The sequence below is a fragment of the Primulina tabacum genome, chromosome 5, assembly GCF_025594145.1.
Source record: "Primulina tabacum isolate GXHZ01 chromosome 5, ASM2559414v2, whole genome shotgun sequence".
NCBI lineage: Eukaryota > Viridiplantae > Streptophyta > Magnoliopsida > Lamiales > Gesneriaceae > Primulina > Primulina tabacum.
The window spans coordinates 11,003,663-11,021,691 of NC_134554.1; the positions used below are offsets into that span (position 1 = coordinate 11,003,663).

Below are 18,029 nucleotides of genomic sequence, written 5' to 3' on the forward strand. Positions count from 1 at the left end.
ATCACACAACCACACGTAGTGCATAAATCAGATCTATTTACATAAAGCAAGATCAAATGATGAAGATGATAGTAGTCTCCTCAACAATAAAATAATACAGTGTATTATAATTAACAGATATAGTAATGAAGTTGAAAATGTCACCAAGATGATGAAATCTTTCCAAGAGTGCTAATAAACTCATATAGAAATCAATCAAGCAAAGATGAAGATGACCTTTAACACTTTCATAAGGAAAACACTTCAGAATTGAGATTTATCCAAGCTGTCAAAGTATGGGTGATCAAGAGCAGCTTTTGCTGAAATCCTGTCAGCTGGATCATATGTAAGCATCTTCTGCATAAGCCCAAACAAGATATGAACACCCATGTCACAATTTTTATTAAAAGAATAACGGTCAAACCATGATGGATATGCTTAAAAAGAATATAAAATCAATTCAAAGGACTGAGTGTGATGAATCATGAATTGCTCCAGTTTTTCAAGCAAAGCAATCATAAAGATATATGAGAAGCTTCGAGCACTTCCATCATTTGTCTTAGACCAAAGACACCCAAGCATGCATGCACAAAATACAAGAAAAGCTGGAAGTTCAAGAAACTCAAAGATCATGTCACTATGACCTTCAATATTATTGGAAAGTTGAAAGGAATCTGTGTAATTTACTAATTTATATACTAACACAAAATTTAAGTCACCAGCACTTCAAGGATAAGGAATTTACCGATAAAAGGTCAACACCATCAGGTCCCAGTGAGGGAACGGCACGGGCCAAGTTCTGAGGTTCCCATTGTGGATACACATGCCAATCTCGCAGTGACCTAACTCCTGGCCACTGGTTCTCAGTTGGTGTCCCCAACAACCTGCACGATGCCACTATCCTAAGTCAATTAAAACTTTTATGAAACGATTTGATGGTGACCAGTTTGTGATTTTTTATTGAAAGATCTTTAGGTCTAGATTGAAGAAATGTCCATAGGCAAAATATTTTTTTAACACATGCATTTCATGTGTGTTCCTTCGGTCACCAAATAGAACAGTTATGTGATGGTTAGATTACAACATAAATACTATAATGCATTGAACTAGCTGCGACTAGTTTAATAACCAAAGGGCCATAATATAGCAAATCAGCTCCCAAAATTAACTAGAACTTTGATTTCTTTATTTCCTTACTTATAGTGGGTAGTGAAATTTTAATGGGTTTTGCCAGCTTTCCAAGGGACAGAGAGAGGATGATACTTCTTACATGAATATTCTTCTTGATTTCGAGGACATTTTGATCGAAGGAACTTGGTTATTTATCTTGTAAAAAAACATTTAAATTATATGAGATTGAAATCCTTTGAATCTGACATTTGTTATGATTTTGTTATTGTTCTTTATCTTATCAAGGAAATGTTATTTATATCAACTGACTGGACCTGCCGATCCAGTGGAGGAGAAAGAAACCAGGACAACAACAAGAAACGAGGCTAAAAAATAATCCAGAGAGGAGGCGCTGGTGAACGTGGAGAGGGATAAAAAACACATGATCAATTACATAAAATTGAAGAAACAAAAGAGACCATGCATCAATCCATCACTTACCAGCTGGGAATGAAAACATTAATGGAGTGTCCCATCTGATCAAGGAACATGGGACAAGATAACCAAAGCACAGGAAAGGAGGATTTCATTCAAATAGGAAGAGGAGGATCAAGCAACCAAAAGGTGAAGGAAGATGAGGCAGCCGAGTGAAGATCGTCGGCTGGGCAGCAACAAAGTGAGGCAATCCGTACGGAGGGTGGAGCTACCAAGCTTTGAGGGATAGTACTTTGAAATTCAGGAAATTAGGATGGACAATAGAGTCCAATTGTGATATGTATGGAAGAGGAGTTGTACACGGGTGTTGATGGGTTAAGATGAGGATACCAGATATAACATGGGATGGATTTGCTCCGAAATTCATAAGATGATACAGGTCCCAAAAACTTCCACCCTATGAACATAGGATTCACCCCAGCAAGGAGATCAAATGGTGCAGGATGTAAACAATTTGAGTTGTTGATGGCCATGCTTGGGGGATTGTGGGAGGAGAAAGTATTAGGATATTTGTTAGTGAGTTAATTATGTGTTGAGGATGAAAACTCATGGACCAAACTTACAGCCCACAACATCAATACCTGGGCAAATCCTTGCGCATCACAATTTTGGCTAAGAACGAGGATTAACCCACGTAATGATGCCAGATCGATTGAGGAAAAAGTGTCAATAATGGGATATTGGATGCAGAGTCGGATTGAAGGTTGCTCAATTCCCCTTACATTCTGCGAGGAGATGCAGCCATCCTCGAACTATGAAGATGGGGATAACTATGGGAGGAACACCTCCATTATTGATGGCAGATAGTAGCTCAAGCCACAACTTTATTTCAGAGAAGTCAGTCAGAAGCATGGGATTAAAGGTGATTGACGGAGAGGATTCTAGGTCAGATTAGGGTATGGACAATCAAATAATGCCCAGAGGGTCATCTGGGAGTTTAGGATGGATTAAGGGGACTGTGAATCAAGGTTGATGCATATTATTTTGGGTTGGGGCGTGAATCTTATTTTAGAGGTAGCATAGTTGCAAACATTAGGGGAAGTTAGGGTGAATTGAGGAAGGAAGGATGAGCATAGAACTTTTGAAGACAGGCGAGCGGAATAACAGCGAGATTCTTCATTTACTTAAGCACCCACCTCACTCTGCTCAATCTCTAAGACAAATGATGAGAAGTTTGTAAAATGGTTGGGAGATGAATTCAGAAGGCTCGGCAAGGGTAGAGGGTGAAGTATGTGCCACCGAAGCACATGCGGAATCTTGAGGAATTGCTAGGGGAATTCAAGGAAGTGTTTAAAAACACAAATGGAATATGACCCATGAAGAGAACTGGTCATGCAATTAATATTAAGGGAAAGAGCAGGTGCGTATGAGGCCATATATATATATACTTATTGATGAAAAGATGAGACTGTTTAGCTAAACGGGGAAATGTTAGCAGCATGTATAATACACCAAAGTTCCAGCCCAAACTCGATCCCTGCAATCCTATTTAAAGAAAAGATAAGAGTTGGAGGTCATGTGGAGATAACAAAGAACTGAATGATGTCACAATGCCGAAAAAATACCTTATTTCGGTCGTTAATGAACTACAGAACAAACTACACGGAGTTTTGTGTCTTTTCTAAGAGACTTATGGTTTGAATTCCATTACATAACAGCGTGACAAAAGGATGTGTCAAAAACAGCGCTTTGTACTCATGATGGCATTATGGTTTCCTATTCATGCCATTAAGACTCATCAATGCTTCCTATTCCATTGAAAGAATAAGAGTGTGAGAGAATGGCTTGTGCCATGCTCATTCAAACGAGTGTAGGGACCTTGACAAACAGGTGTAATATGAACTGCTAGCTTGCAATTGAACAAATTAGATTAAACTGAGTCCACAAGTTATACCCGTTCACTTAGAAACTACAGGTACGAGCCGATATTCATTCCATTATATGCAACTGCATTTACATACATTTTTCTTTCTTTTTTCTCTCTCGTATCTATAAAGAGGGATCATAGTTTTAGTTCTTTGTAATTAGTGGATGAGTTTTATATTCCCTAAATATGATGTAGCACAACAATCTCAACTTTAAACGACATTCTGCGCAAACTACAGTAATCATTTCCAAATTGCATCCAATATTTTCAAGCTTTGATAATTCTAAAATTAAGTAAAATGTACCTAAAGATATGCAACAGTTGTTGAAACTCGGAATCTCCAGGAAACAAAGCTTGTCGTCTGACCATCTCAGCTGCAAAAGGAAAAAAAAAAACCCAAGTGAAGAAACTTGGCTAAACACAAGCTGTTTCGTGTGCAAGTAAAGAAAGGAAGACTTTCTCACCGAAAATACACCCAACAGACCACATATCAACAGCAGTAGAGTAATTAGTTGATCCGAGGAGGACCTCAGGAGCTCTATACCATAGAGTAACGATCTCGTGAGTGTAGCTCTTGAGAGGTACAGTAAATGCCCTTCCAAGACCGAGATCGGCGATCTTAAGAACGCCTTTGTCTTTATCAAGAAGCAGATTTTGGGGCTTGAGGTCACGGTGAAGAACTCCGTGACTATGGCAGTGAGAGACGCCCTTGCATAGCTGGTAGAGGAAGCTCTGAACCAATTGTTGGGGGAGCGGCCTGGGGTTGGGGCCTTTGCGGTGGGAATCGATGAACTTCTTGAGGTCGGTGTCGAGATACTCGAAAACCAGATAGAGAAGGGGCTTTCCGTTCTTGTTATCAACGTGCTCCACGCAGAGCAAACGCACCACATAGAGGGATTGGGACAGCATCTGAAGGAGGGACACCTCTCGAAGTGCGGTCGGCGGAACCCCCTCTTCATCCATCTCCAGCCGCGTTTTCTTCAACGCCACCACCTGCCCCGTCGCCTTCTCTTTGGCCTTGTACACCTTCCCGTACGTCCCTTCCCCTACCTTCTCAAGCTTTTCGTACTTGTCCATTCGGGAAGATCTCTATCTCTATCTCTATCTCGCTTTCTTTTTCATTTTTTATCGGAGTTTTCCCGCTTCAACCTTTAAATTTTGAATTTAGTGGGACAGAGCAGAGCCTCAACTTTCTGCCCCACCCTAGCTGTGACCCCAATTCAATTATTCCACACAACACATCATCCCTCCCTCAATTTCAGATTCACCCCCTTCATTTTTCAAATATAATTTTTTTGTTATTTAAGTAATATATTAAAAAATTATACTAATTAGAAAATACAATATAATCAAAAATCAATTTCTCCCAATTCTTATATCGTTATTTATCTTATTTTTATATATCCAGTTTTCTACCGATCAGTTCTAAGCTCTTATCATTTTGCATTATTTTGTCTTTATAATCGATCAGTTTACTTCTTCGCTACAAACAAAAAATTGAACGATTTAAAATATATGAAGAAAATTTTGGGTTTTTATTTTTTAGTTTGGAGAGGTTTAAGAATATTGGTGATGATAGTTTGTTGACATATGGTGAAAATTTTGAAATATCTTTATGTCATACTGACAATGTTGATATTGTTTATTCACGGAGTTAACCATTTTAAAAGTCTTCTATACCTATTGAAACAAAATAAATAAATAAAAAAACAATTAATATGTCATCGGAAGAAAATTGATGACGATTATCCAAATTCTTATGTTGTTTACAATATATTGTCGACTATATCAATTACAGTTGCATCGGCGAAAAAAGTTTCTTTAAATTAAAATTGACCAAGATTTATCTCTGATCAACTATATCGAAATAAAGATTAAATATACTGATTATGTTATCAATTCAAGAAAATGCTCCAACATCTTGATTATGCAAAAATTGTTGATACATTTGTTGATAAAATGACAACACGAGTATTATTTAGATCATTTTAGCCTTATATTTATGATTAATCACGTTATAATTTTTTAGCATATATATAATTTGTTTTTATAATTGAGTTAATACTATGAAGTCCTCTTTAACTTACAAAATTCGATTAGTACATCGAGAATACTTTTTTCAAATTAATTTTTTTGTCTAAAAACTAAATATTAATATTGTGCTAGCTATCTTGCAACGAGTTTACCATTGTTTGAATTTATCGATTATTATTACGAAGTCTTATATGATATTTTTTGTTCTTTCGTAGAGCTATCGCTTCTATTTAATATCAATTCAATTCCTACGTTGAATGAGAATAACTTCAAGGATTGGAAGGAATTGTCCTGAGGTGCATGGACTTGGACCTTGCGCTAAAGATTGAACAACCCGCTACTCTTATAGATAAAAGTTCCATTGAGCAAAAACTTCGAGAAGTGGGAGCATTCAAATCGCACGAGTATAATGATAATGAGACGAGGAATTCCGGAAACTTTCAGGGGCACTATATCTTATATGGTTATCACTGCCAACGAGTTTCTCAAGGAAATCGATAAAGGATTGGTCAAGAATGATAAGGTTGAAAGTAGGATGCTTTTGGCGAGCATGATTTCATTAATGTATGAGGGCAAAAACATCATAAGAGAGTACATTATGAATATGTTTTATTTTGCTTCAAATCATTTATCAAAGATTTGTTCGTGAATTTGTTTTTTTTTTTCTCTTCATGTACAGCTCAGTCATTTTAAGGTTAGTTATAACTTTCAAAAAGAGGAATAGACTCTAAATGAGCTCATTCTATATTATGATATGGATTCTTGTTGGATGTGCTATATTTTGGAAAAGTGCTGAGCAGACACTCATAACCTCTTCCACATGGCAGCAATATTCATAGCACATCACCAGACATCCAAATATAGAATATGATTGCGAAATTTTGTCATGTGGCTGCAGGTTATGGATGATGTTGAAAGACTATAAGATATTTTGTGATAATAATTTAGAAGTCGTGTTCTCCAATAATAATAGGAATTTGTCAAAATTGAAAAACATCGACATTAAATTCGTTGTTGTTAAAAGAATGTTGTTGTTAAAATAATGGTATAGAGTGACTAACTGTTTATAAAACATTTTGGAACAAATTCAATTATTACGTACCTGGTTACTAAGTTTAACACTCACAGTGTTTCGTGAGCATGTTATTCGAATGGGTGTAGAGATTCCTCAAGATGTTCAGTCTCAAGGAAGTTTATACATTAAATGCTCATATTAATTATTATGTGATTTGGAACTTCGGTAAAGTAAATTTTGGTTTATTTACACTTTGTTATGATATTTGACCTCGTTAGGTATCGTTGGGTTCGTGGTATGAGACAAATAGTATGGACATAGGTAATATTTTTTAATAATAAAATATATAAAAATGATAGTTAATATAATGTTTGATTTGATCGATTAAATTTGAGATAACGTAATATTTCCGTCTTGTCATTTTGAAAAATTAATAAAATATTTATAATATTATTTATTAAGGGTGATATTGTAATTTCAATTCAATGATTTGATTGATGTGAAGTAAATGATTGATGATTCGATTGATGTAAGATAAATGATTGATAGATGGATAAATAATATGGTGCACCAAACATGATATTAGATTTGATAAAAATACGGATAAATAATATAGCGAACCAAACGGTACCAAAGTTTAAGGTATGACCAATTGAAAATAGACATGTTACATAACGTTGCATATAATTTGAATATCACACGTCCATATTTGATCTATGTCGTTCAATATATTTGTATTTGTGACGATTGAAAGGTTTAGTTGCACTTTAATTATTTTCTAAAAGAGACTGTTTTTTGAAAATAGAAAAGAACGTGGACTTGAGGCAACATATGAATGTGTTTATGAGATTCAAGGAAAAAATAATTTTAAATGTATTTTTATCGGTCCAGTGGAATGTAAGATAAATTTGATTATTTAATAAGAATTTTTTTTAATTGCAAATATTATTATGTACTGTCAGAATATTTCGGGTAATTTGAGCATCTAATATTATTGGATTATTTTAAAAATCTGTATGAATTTAAATTATAATATCATAATAAAATTATTTCTGAAAATAATATAAACATAGAATGAGTAAGTTTCTTGTTAGACGATCTCACGAATCTTTATTAGTGAGACGGATCAACACTACCGATATTCACAATAAAAAATAATACCATTAACATAAAAAATAATATTTTTAATGGATGACCCAAATAATAGATCTGTATCATAAAATACAACCCGTAAAATCATTATATACAGATTTTCGTCGACGTGCATACGTGAAGATGTGGAAGTACTAAAGGACACTCCATCAACACAATTATAGAGGCATCTACCACTGTTTCACCTATCTTCGCAATTTAAGGACACCTCCCCAAAGTCCCTAATCAATGGGATAAAGTTCCCTGAAAAGGAAATTGCCACGTGTATTTCCAATTCAATTCAATATTTAAAGTAAGAGAATTGAGATCCATACCAGCACCGAACGGTATTTTATGACATACAAAAACTTATGAGAAAAGATTTAATAAATTTATTTTGCTGAGACAAATCTTCAGTTTGATAAATATAGACCTAATTAACCTGTATAACGAATGTCAGATCGTCTCACAAGAAAATAGCGTGACATGAACCTAATCATGAAACTCGAATGACTAAAAGAAAAATATATAATTATTTGGCCTCTGACATTTGACTCGAACTGTTGACGCATGAGCCTGCATTTTTCAATTATCTAGTATCATGTAAATGAGATTTGGTTGAACAACCAATAATCCTCCTATCAATCACAGAGAGCACACCTCAAATGTTAATTATCATATTTGTTAAATAATATTGTTCATACCGAGTATGTTTTTAATCATAAATTTAAAAATTTTATTGCATGAACGGAAATCAGAAAAATAAAGTTTGATATAAAAAAGGAAAATAAACACACGGGAAAATGTATGGATAATGTTTAACAGACCAAAGTCTAAACTGTCCTTGCCTCTCTTTTCCTAGTCTTCGGCCCAAAAAAAAAAAAAAACGAAAAAGGCAAATTAATTCAACAATTAAACGCACAGTTTCCCTCTCATACTACTTCCAAAGATAGAATTTAACATGCGTCGTCATATACTAACATTTTTAATTATTGAATTTACTTGTTCTACAACTTCTAAGACTCCAAGTAAGTCAGAATAAAGATAATTTTACAACTGCAAGAACTATCTTGAACATCTGTAGAAGTTCACAGGCCACAGCAGCTGATAGCACATATTTATCAAAGTAACCGACAATCTGAAAATGGTAAAATTAGATCCACAAGTACCACAACCACCAGCAAAAATTACCGGATAGTGGCAAAAATAGATGGTTTCATGCGTTTACCTCCACTATTGTCAAGTCAATCAGTCACCCAAAACATAAGATTTATCTTCATAATACCTTCTCTCACTTTCAGCCTTTTTCTCATTTCGTCTCTGCGCAATAACAAGCCAGCTTCTTGTCACGTGAATTTGTTAAAGAATCAGATTTCATAGAACTCTCTCATCTCTTGAAACAATATCAGAAATAAAACCTGGTATGCCTCATGATTTGATACAATCCTCTTGATTATTGTGCTAGTCGTAATGTCCAGAGGACTTTCCAAGAGCTTGAAAATACCAAGGCCGTTTGGGACAGAATAAGGATTCCTCTTCTCCTATAAATTCAGCGACCATGAATAACTTTTGGTAACTAACATTATACCGCCAGATATCAATAGACTACAACACAACTATACCTTCTGAAAATCATTATCCTCTGCTACAGTTCCATGCACAACCAACGAGATATCGAAGGTGGTTATCTACAGCAACAAGAATTTCGAATGAGATTGAAACTGAAACAAGCGTGCATGCTAGGAACATTTGTGATCAGGATTTGATTACACGGAGATATTTTTACCCTCCCCGTCTTTCCTACCCCCAACATTTTTTTGGGGAAAAAAATGAACAAATATCCCTTGTAAACACATGCACATGCACATAACTTTGACGTGAATTCATGGTAACCACAATTGGCGGAAGTGGTTAAGCCATTCATTTTCTTTCATGCAGCACACTTCATGACATGAAAACAAAAGCTTAAGCAAAACTATAACTGTTGACTAGCAAAACGGTAAGCTAGGTCAACAACATTCTTCGAGTCGAATTTTACCCAACTGTTCATAATTTCTGTAATGCCCTAACAATCCAAGCTCATAATTAGACTGTTTATCATATGCTTATGCGCAAAAACTGGCTCAGGTCAACCTGAAAAACAATCATAGGTTAAAAGTATCTCTTGGGTGTAATTACTTTGCCAAACTGAGTAATCAAACAAACTCGAAACAAAAAGCACGAAAACCTACTTTGACACTAACAGATGAGACACCAAGGAGAAAGCAAGACAGCGTACACTATGAGAAACCGGACAAGATCATGCAACACATTGTATTCAGACGCCTGAGATGTGAATTGGTTAGATGAGAAATTTACTGCAGCAGATGTCACATTCAAAGTCTTGGACAAGATCCAGCCACGACATGAAAACGTCGAGGAGACCACCCAAGTCATGTCAGCTTCAACACTAACAAACCGAGCGCCAAACAGCCGGGCAGTTGGACTCAGAATTTATTTCTATAAATAATGGCTTCAACTTTCACTAGCATATGAAAAAAAATTTCTTCTTTACCTCATATATTTCCTTTGAGGGCCTTCCGGGATGTCTTTTAGTACTTTTTGCAGGTTCTGCCGTGCTTCTGCCCGGGACCTTGTAGCGGTTATAAGGTAGGGGGTCAAAGCATCCAGGAAGTAACCTGCCTTTTCTTTGAGCTTTGTTATTTTTGGTATAAGCGTGCACTAGTCTTAGTAATACTCTTGTAGGTGCGTGTTTGGGTTTAGTAATACTCCTGTAAGTGTGCACTATGCCTAATTTGTCGTATTCGTACTTATTTGGCTTTTATCTGTCCGATTGTAGCATTTATTTGGTTCATTTTCATAGTGCGCAACGTTGACAGCATATTGGAAAAGAAATGAATAAAAAGAAAAGTCAAAAAAGAAAACGGCACGTAGAGTCACTCTCGAGATTACACCATCGAAATTGGAGGATAAAAGTGAGCAAGAATCGAAGCACAGTCCCACGTATAGGGTCGTGAATGCCATGTTTAGAGAGGAAAACTGAAGTGTAAATTAAGAAGCCAACAAAGAGGCGAGCACAACGTCGGGATACATGGTTGGTGTTGTCAAGAGATAGAACTTAGAAGCACGGAATGGTTTCGTGTGTTGTGTCATGTAATGCATGAAAGAGAAAAATGTGAAGAAAACAATGAAGCAAGAATTTGGAGAAGCACGACTTCATGCAATACTTCGTGTGAGGACCATATATCATGTAAGAATCGATGAAAGAACTATCAGTGGTATGCACGCTGCATCGTTTAGCGCTCCTTGTCCAAACTGTGTGTTGTACGCACATCGAGATATTAAACAATGAATGGAACACAAAGAAAGGAGCAAGATTAGAGATGAACAAGCTAGCATCGTGGGCCGGCTTGTCCAAACTGTGTGTGCACATTAAGATAGTAAAGAATGAATGAAACACAAAGGAGCAAGGGTGGAGATGTCAGAACGGGCTAGTGGGTCGCATAGTTTTTAATGGCAAGAGGCGCAGCCAGGCGCACCCCACGCGCCTCGGTAACCATCCAGGCGCGCTGAAGCGCTCGTATTTGGCCAGGTGAAAGGCCAGCATGAGGTGTAGAAAAGCGCCCGTCATGAAAATTGTCTGCCAGCTTGTGGTTTGGTTATCAATAAACCAAAGTCCAACCAGTTTTGAAGCCCAATTACTAAACCCGTAACTATTTATTTAATAAAAAACCTGAAATACATGTTTCTATGTGCCAGATTTTTTATCTCCCTGCCTTACTCAAACTTCGAACTCTTAAGTATACGCAGTGGAAAATCAGCAAAATTAAGCGCAAGTTTGGTTTCTCACTTTCTACCGATTCCAATCAAGCAGCAGGCCCCCGTTATTGTTCTTTTTCTTTTTTTTTCCCCAACTCCTCTAAAGCCAAATGATAAAGTTGAGGAGGATGACGAGGGGTTTTTTCCTTAGCATATTATGCACTTATGATGTACAAATGAATTTTAAATGTTTGAATATTCTTTATGATTTAAACTACATTATTTATTAATGTAAATATATTTAAATTCAGGTAATATTGTAGTAATCACTTTATATATGTGGATTCTCAAAATTTATGTCAAATACATTTACTTATATATGTGGATTCTCAAGCTCTTGGTACAAGGGAATGAGGTGGAATTAGAATGGGCATTCCTAACTCATTCCATATACACATACTCGCCCATTCCCATAGCAATGACTATTCTCTAGTTCATTGGAATCGTCATTCCACCCATGTTAGATGGGTATAGCTATTCTCCCTCTCTATTTTTCTATTTTACAAAATTGTTCTCTTTCTTCTATTTACTGTAACCTACCTAAAACCTTGGCATATTGTCGTTTTAATGATGATGAATTGATGATAATAATTATAATAATAAAAATATAATTATTACAATCAATAATAATCATTATTGTTTAATGATGTAGAAACTAATTAAATAATAATAATGATAAGAAATAAAATGATAATTTAATAATCATTGTAATAATAATAATAATAATAATAATTAATAATTAATAAATAAATATGTAACAATAAATAAACAATTATTTAATAATAATAATAATTTATTTCATAATAATTATTTTAAATAAATAAAATAGTAATAAAAATCTCATTATATAAATTTATTGGCAAAGTTTTTTTGGTTTTACAAAATAACTATTTTTTAAAGCATTTGATACAATTTTAAGGAGAAAAAAAGGTAATAACTTTAAAATTATATTTTAAATAATTCATCATCTTTTAAGTTTATTGTGATTTTATCCTATTACATACAGACAATTTTTCTCCACATTAAGTATAGTAGAAAAATATTAAAATATTATTTTGAAAAGGAGAAACATTAAAATATTAGATTAACACATATGAATTTCTATTCATTCATTGCACACAAAAGATTGCTAGTATTGATAATAATTTCTTAAATAATTATTATTTAAAATTTTTTAATTAAAAAGTGATTTAGGTATTAAAAATAATTCTATTCGATTTTTCGTTTCTTGTCACACTGATCATAAGAATGGTATAATCTTACCATTCCATCCTTGTCTCTATTCTATTCCAAAGACGATTCTATTTTTATCTTATCCCATTACAACATAATAATCATGGTGGCCTCAATGTTTTCTTTAGAAGACCCTTGCCTTCTTATTAACCTTGAATCAACATTAGACACGAAAGAGTATAATACTTTAATTTAAAATCACTATTTATCAACATTATGATAAACCATACTGACCATATCTTTAGAAACCTCCCACGGAGCACCAATTATGACCTCATCCGCATAGCGACAAGCCAAAACACTTAAGCTTCGTTCGTGTAGATTCATAATTGGACGGTGTGCTCCTCTTTTTGAACTGCAGAATGTAACAGTAGTAATATGTCAAATATACCCTCCAGTTGCATAAGAAAAATGACAGTTTTTTTTAATATGGCTTCAGTCAACGACCAAAAATGAAGACAACAAAGAAAATCGGGATTGTGTATAACAATCAATGTATCATTTGCCTCAAAACAATATTCATTAGATTAATAAGTACTAGGGAGATCAGTTAAGATTCAGAATTTAACTTTAGCAGCTCCCTGAAACCCTAAAACATTGACGAAGTCATGACCCAAGACAAATCTACGCAGACCAAAGAATGGATTTAGTTCTCAGACTTTCCACTAAATCTGAAATTTTCCATTGACGCGTTAGACAGAAAACTTCAAATAAAGCTGAAAAGGTCGATACCAATTTTCTCCAGCATTAAAAAATAAAGGTTAAAGCCAGATGACACGCTCAACCTGCATCAAAATATACACATCCACACCACATTTTGAGGCCACGAGATATAATGACGATGAGACTAATGACGCAATCAATGGTGACCAGATCCAGTCATCATAAATCACCTAGCTGGTATTAATTTTAATATGCTGAGAACGAATCCATTCTATTGTTTTGGAAAAAAAACATGCCAGGAACATGAAGAAAAACTTATAATGGAAAAAGGTCAGAAGTTTGTGGAAAACCTTTAAACAGAAAATAGAAATAGCCATGTTGATCAGTTGAAGCTAGCCATTCAAAAGATCATGTATCTAGAGCAAATTAAGTGTTCTTACTACCAGCAACCTCGTATCTCTAGAAAGAAAGATCAGGGAAATATTGATGTGAAATGGAACATTGATGTCCTGACAAAGATAAAGAAATGAACAGGTGCTTTCATTGGGAGGAAATAAAGGTAATTCAGGGAAATCTGATACAAAGGAATCTCTAAGTAAGTAGACAAAACACGATCAGCCAAGTACATTCGCCCTGGAATGTTGATTTTCATAGAATGGCATGATAACATTGTGTTGAGCTATTGCGTGATAAAATAGCCTTGAGCTATAGCGTGCCCAGTCGTAAGGCACAAAACATCATGAATATAGTGAAAATCATGGGACAGAAAATCTGTACGGGCCTAGGGCTTTAGTGATTTAATGGACCGGGTAATTACAAAATAATAATAAGTGAATCTAGAAGCCAAGGGAGAGAGTGTGTCTTGCAAGTGAGAGAGGGGGATAAAATGTGAGAAGAGGGTTGTTATGTCATTCAGTTTTCATATTTTGTGAGAAGAGGGAAATCTCTGGGTTTGTCGATCTTCCTATCAATTCATATGATTTCAGCATCAATTTCGTGTTCTTGTTTGGTTCTTGTGTATCTTTTTGTGTTAATAATAACAAAATCACATTCACTCGAGGAAAAGGAAAATTGGGAAAGGTAAAAATAAAAAGCATCTGAGAAAAGTTTCCACCTGACAGTTTGGTCAGTATGGATACCAACAAGCAGAAAGTCACCAAGCCCCCGGGCAATCCTAAGTATCTGTAAATATGAGCATACAGAGTAAACAAAGAAAAACCTTGGCAAGGAAACCATCACTTTTACCAGAATTTATACATTATGGTAGGCATGAACGGACGATATGAAATTTTCTAAAAGCATAAACAAACTCTTCAAGCACATAGAAGAAAACTCATAAGATATAACCACTAGACGGAAAATAAATAGCCACAAGTGTCAGCCATAAAAAACTAACGAGGATGCATGCTCATTTCACAATTGTTTCCCACAACAGAAAGACAACAAAACGGGTTATAACAATTACCCACCTCCACATGTCCAGCATGGAATAGATCAAATGCACCGTCTATATAAACTATACGAGCATCTTGTCCAGGCCCCTAAAAAATAAAAAATTTTAAACTTCAGATATTAAGCAACATGGTTCAACATTTCAATAAGAGTAGAACTATATATCCTGCAACAGAACAGGAAGACACGTGTTGTTAGCTTAAAATAAGGATCTCAACATTAGTCCAGGTTAAATTCAAAGGTAGAAATGAATGCAGCGGGGAAATTAAATGGATGAAGCAAATTGTGCAAAAGAATCCACAGCAGAATTATGAGCTACCTTTTTCAGTTATAATTTGGGTGAGTCTAGTATTAATATCCATATAATATCCTGATACAACAGGTAAGCCACAGCTTAGTCCAAACTGGCTAATGGATAACACCAATTAGACTGAAAGTTTTGCTTTCTTGGAGCTTATGCAAGAAAAGGCAAAGATAGTAGGATAAGGAAAATGGCACCATAAAGTTTTTTTTTGTCTTTATGGACAGAGAAAAGCTAGAATGGCTGAAGATGAAGAAAAGTTACTGCTTGCTCAAAGAAAGAATTTTTGAATGATTTTAGTACTATAGAGAACCTCGTAAATAGCTAGAGCTACGGTTCTTTGGATACTTTTCAGAATGATCCAGCAAATGTGTACAGATACAAAGCATCATTCAGTATACATGGAAGGCACTCCTTGGTGATTTATGGTACCTTTCCATTGGAAAATTGGACAATCCTGCGAGATGTAGGCAAAAAATGTGATATTCTTGTTCCACTACCAGACCCACCATCTTCAGATTTGTGGCTATGACCATGGCTGAATTGTCTTTGCAGAGAAGAGTGGTTATGACCGTCACCAGTTGACCTCTCTCTCACACAGAGAAGCATACGACCTATTATGCAAAACCACAAAAAAATACTTTAATTTGTAGACAATTACATGAATAACATCCAGGAGTCGAATGTTAAGTTTTACAATTGACCAAAAAATATAATGTTACAGGATCTGTCTCCAAACACTAGCGGTAAAAGAGCTTCTGCTGAAGAAGTGATATCATTGTGTGAAAATAATTTTTCTTGGAAAAACACTATATGAAATAAACCATCCAGCATGCTCTTAATTCCATTAATCTATCTATCTATATATACATAGAGATAGATATATATATATATATATACATAGATATATATATATATATATACATAGATATATATATATATATTCGGAAATATATTAATGAATAGTCACATCACATGCCACTAAATCAATGAGAATTTGCAAGAACGGACCAACAATATCAGTACTTGAGACCCCTTCAGTACGCTTAATCTGTTTATATCGTCCAACCTTCTTGGCAAGGGCATAAGCATCAGTCCCATCTGGAAGAATGCAGGGATCATCCCCATGGATAATATAATCTATATTGTACTCATCAAACAGTTTTCTCATGAAATCTTCAGTGATAGCATAGGGAGCATCAGGAATAACTTCGTCCACCCATTTTACAGCACTTACCATGATCATCCTATGACAAGTAAAATCACAAAAGCGCAGATGTTAGCTGGTTTGAAAAGATGCATCGCAGGAGGCTACTCGGAGAGATTGACAAACAAAAGTAATGGGACTGACTTAATGAGCTGACGAAATAAAGGAAGTAACACAGTGATCTAAGGAAGATGAAAAAAGTGTAGCAATAATGGATGTAGACAACCCATAACTAATTTCTAGTACAAAGCAATCAAGCTACCATGAAGAACAATCACATGAGTAACGATGAATAAGTCCACAGCATAGCTAACCAGCTACTCATGATTAGTCGCGTTTTAAGCTACACTTGATCCTAAGACCTAGGAACAAAGCCTTGTACACGTGAGGGTAAGATGCTTGGTGTATAGAAATTCATCCCATCATGACGCGGAGCAAAAACAGAATCGATAATCAAACAAGGCAAGAAATTCAATGTGTATGCAAATAGTGTAAATATAAGACAAATTATCGATAAAAGATAAGCAGCCAATCCAACGCCAGTATGTAATGAGAGGAAAAGGAAGAGGGTCTGAGCTCAGACCTCTCACTAAGAGGCGTGACTGGAGGGCCTTTGTTGGCAATAATTTCAGCATCGCTTACAACGCCGACGACCAACTGATCGCCGAGGGCTCGAGCCTGACGAAGGGCGTTGCAGTGGCCGTAATGCATCATGTCGAAGCACCCATCCATATACACCCTTATCGGCTTCTTCTTCCTGTTCTTCGGCAGGGCAAAGTTAAAACCTAGAAATGAGACCCCAATTACCAGCCCTCCAATTAGCCAAGATGCCAGAATCCGCGAGCTCGGCTGGCCATTCTCCCTCTCCGACACCATTTCTCCACTTGTCTAATCAAAACACAATAACCATTCACCAGCCAACAAAAACCCTAATTTTTAAGTCTTCCACGACAACCCATACGATTTCTCCTCTCTGTTATCATACCATCGGGGATGACATAAGAAATCTCGACTTTTTTGCCATAAAAATATACTAATTGCAGAGACATGGAAGAAAAAGAACAATTCTTGAGATTTGTGGCGGAAGAAAAGTACCAACTCTTGAGATCGGGGGTGGTGAGGCAATATATGAGAAAAAAGAAGAATTTCGAGGATCAAAATGATAATAATAAACAACAACTAGTAAATAAACAACAACAACAAACATGAAACACTTACCGTGTGGATCGTATATTTTCTCTTCCCAGTCAATGACTTTATTATATTATTTATATTATATTGTATAATTTAAAAGTCTGATTAAAAATATCTACAAAATTATAGACAAAATTAATGCGTTTTAAAAATTATTATTATTATATATTGTATCAAAACAATATAGAACGTCTTCAAAATCAATGACATATATGTTGCTATATATAAATTCTTCTTGTCAAAGACATAAGATAATGTATAAACAAACCGAATCAAGTCGTATAGGTTCAAAATTTGAAGTTTGAATTCAGCTCAAAATAGATTTATTTAAATTCGAGCTCGATTCGAAATTCAAAACTTTTGATTATTTTGTTCGAGCTCGGCTCGAAAGATTCAAACATATTCGCGAGTTATTCGAACTTTAGCTCGAAATATGTTTATATAATATATAATTATATATCAAGGCTCGTGACAGCTCTCGAACAATATAACGATATAATACAGGCTCGGCTTCAACTTGAAAAAAGTT

General features: G+C 35.2%; 2 protein-coding genes and 1 long non-coding RNA gene across 6 annotated transcripts; 1 reads left to right on the plus strand and 2 right to left on the minus strand.

Annotated features, from left to right (window-relative positions):
- Nucleotides 1-92: 92 nt before the first annotated feature.
- Nucleotides 93-4,657, minus strand: LOC142546474 (cell division control protein 2 homolog C). The gene is made up of 4 exons (XM_075654209.1): nucleotides 3,916-4,657; nucleotides 3,756-3,825; nucleotides 725-863; nucleotides 93-336 (listed from the first exon to the last, which is right to left on the minus strand). Exons 1-4 carry the CDS (start codon nucleotides 4,526-4,528, stop codon nucleotides 244-246), a joined length of 915 nt encoding a protein of 304 aa, XP_075510324.1. The 5' UTR covers nucleotides 4,529-4,657; the 3' UTR covers nucleotides 93-243.
- On the plus strand, nucleotides 2,316-3,404 carry LOC142546475 (uncharacterized). Its single transcript, XR_012820474.1, has 2 exons — nucleotides 2,316-2,425; nucleotides 2,470-3,404. It is a non-coding gene; the product is annotated as an uncharacterized LOC142546475 (long non-coding RNA).
- A 3,219-nt stretch (nucleotides 4,658-7,876) lies between the features above and the next one.
- Nucleotides 7,877-17,472, minus strand: LOC142546476 (ethanolamine-phosphate cytidylyltransferase-like). 4 transcript variants are annotated; one of them, XM_075654214.1, is made up of 10 exons: nucleotides 16,890-17,472; nucleotides 16,111-16,346; nucleotides 15,532-15,713; nucleotides 14,816-14,887; nucleotides 14,461-14,528; nucleotides 12,918-13,038; nucleotides 9,254-9,319; nucleotides 9,050-9,172; nucleotides 8,860-8,951; nucleotides 7,877-7,895 (listed from the first exon to the last, which is right to left on the minus strand). In XM_075654214.1, the coding sequence occupies exons 1-9, from the start codon at nucleotides 17,180-17,182 to the stop codon at nucleotides 8,880-8,882; spliced, it is 1,233 nt and encodes a 410-aa protein (XP_075510329.1). In that variant the 5' UTR covers nucleotides 17,183-17,472; the 3' UTR covers nucleotides 7,877-7,895; nucleotides 8,860-8,879. The 4 variants fall into 4 exon arrangements, with proteins under 4 accessions (XP_075510329.1, XP_075510327.1, XP_075510326.1 ...); XM_075654212.1 differs by lacking the exon at nucleotides 7,877-7,895 and adding an exon at nucleotides 8,415-8,735; XM_075654211.1 differs by lacking the exon at nucleotides 7,877-7,895 and adding an exon at nucleotides 8,415-8,769.
- Nucleotides 17,473-18,029: the final 557 nt, after the last annotated feature.

Coding starts and splice junctions, on each gene's coding strand:
- LOC142546476 (XM_075654214.1), bottom strand. CDS start 17,182: ATGGTGTCGGAGAGGGAGAATGGCCAGCCGAGCTCGCGGATTCTGGCA. Junction 15,714..16,110: donor CTCAAGTACTGATATTGTTG/GTCCGTTCTTGC, acceptor TTTGCATAATAG/GTCGTATGCTTCTCTGTGTG. Junction 9,173..9,253: donor AGGATAATGATTTTCAGAAG/GTATAGTTGTGT, acceptor CTGAATTTATAG/GAGAAGAGGAATCCTTATTC.
- LOC142546474 (XM_075654209.1), bottom strand. CDS start 4,528: ATGGACAAGTACGAAAAGCTTGAGAAGGTAGGGGAAGGGACGTACGGG. Junction 3,826..3,915: donor GTCTGTTGGGTGTATTTTCG/GTGAGAAAGTCT, acceptor TTCCTTTTGCAG/CTGAGATGGTCAGACGACAA. Junction 337..724: donor ATGGTGTTGACCTTTTATCG/GTAAATTCCTTA, acceptor GGGCTTATGCAG/AAGATGCTTACATATGATCC.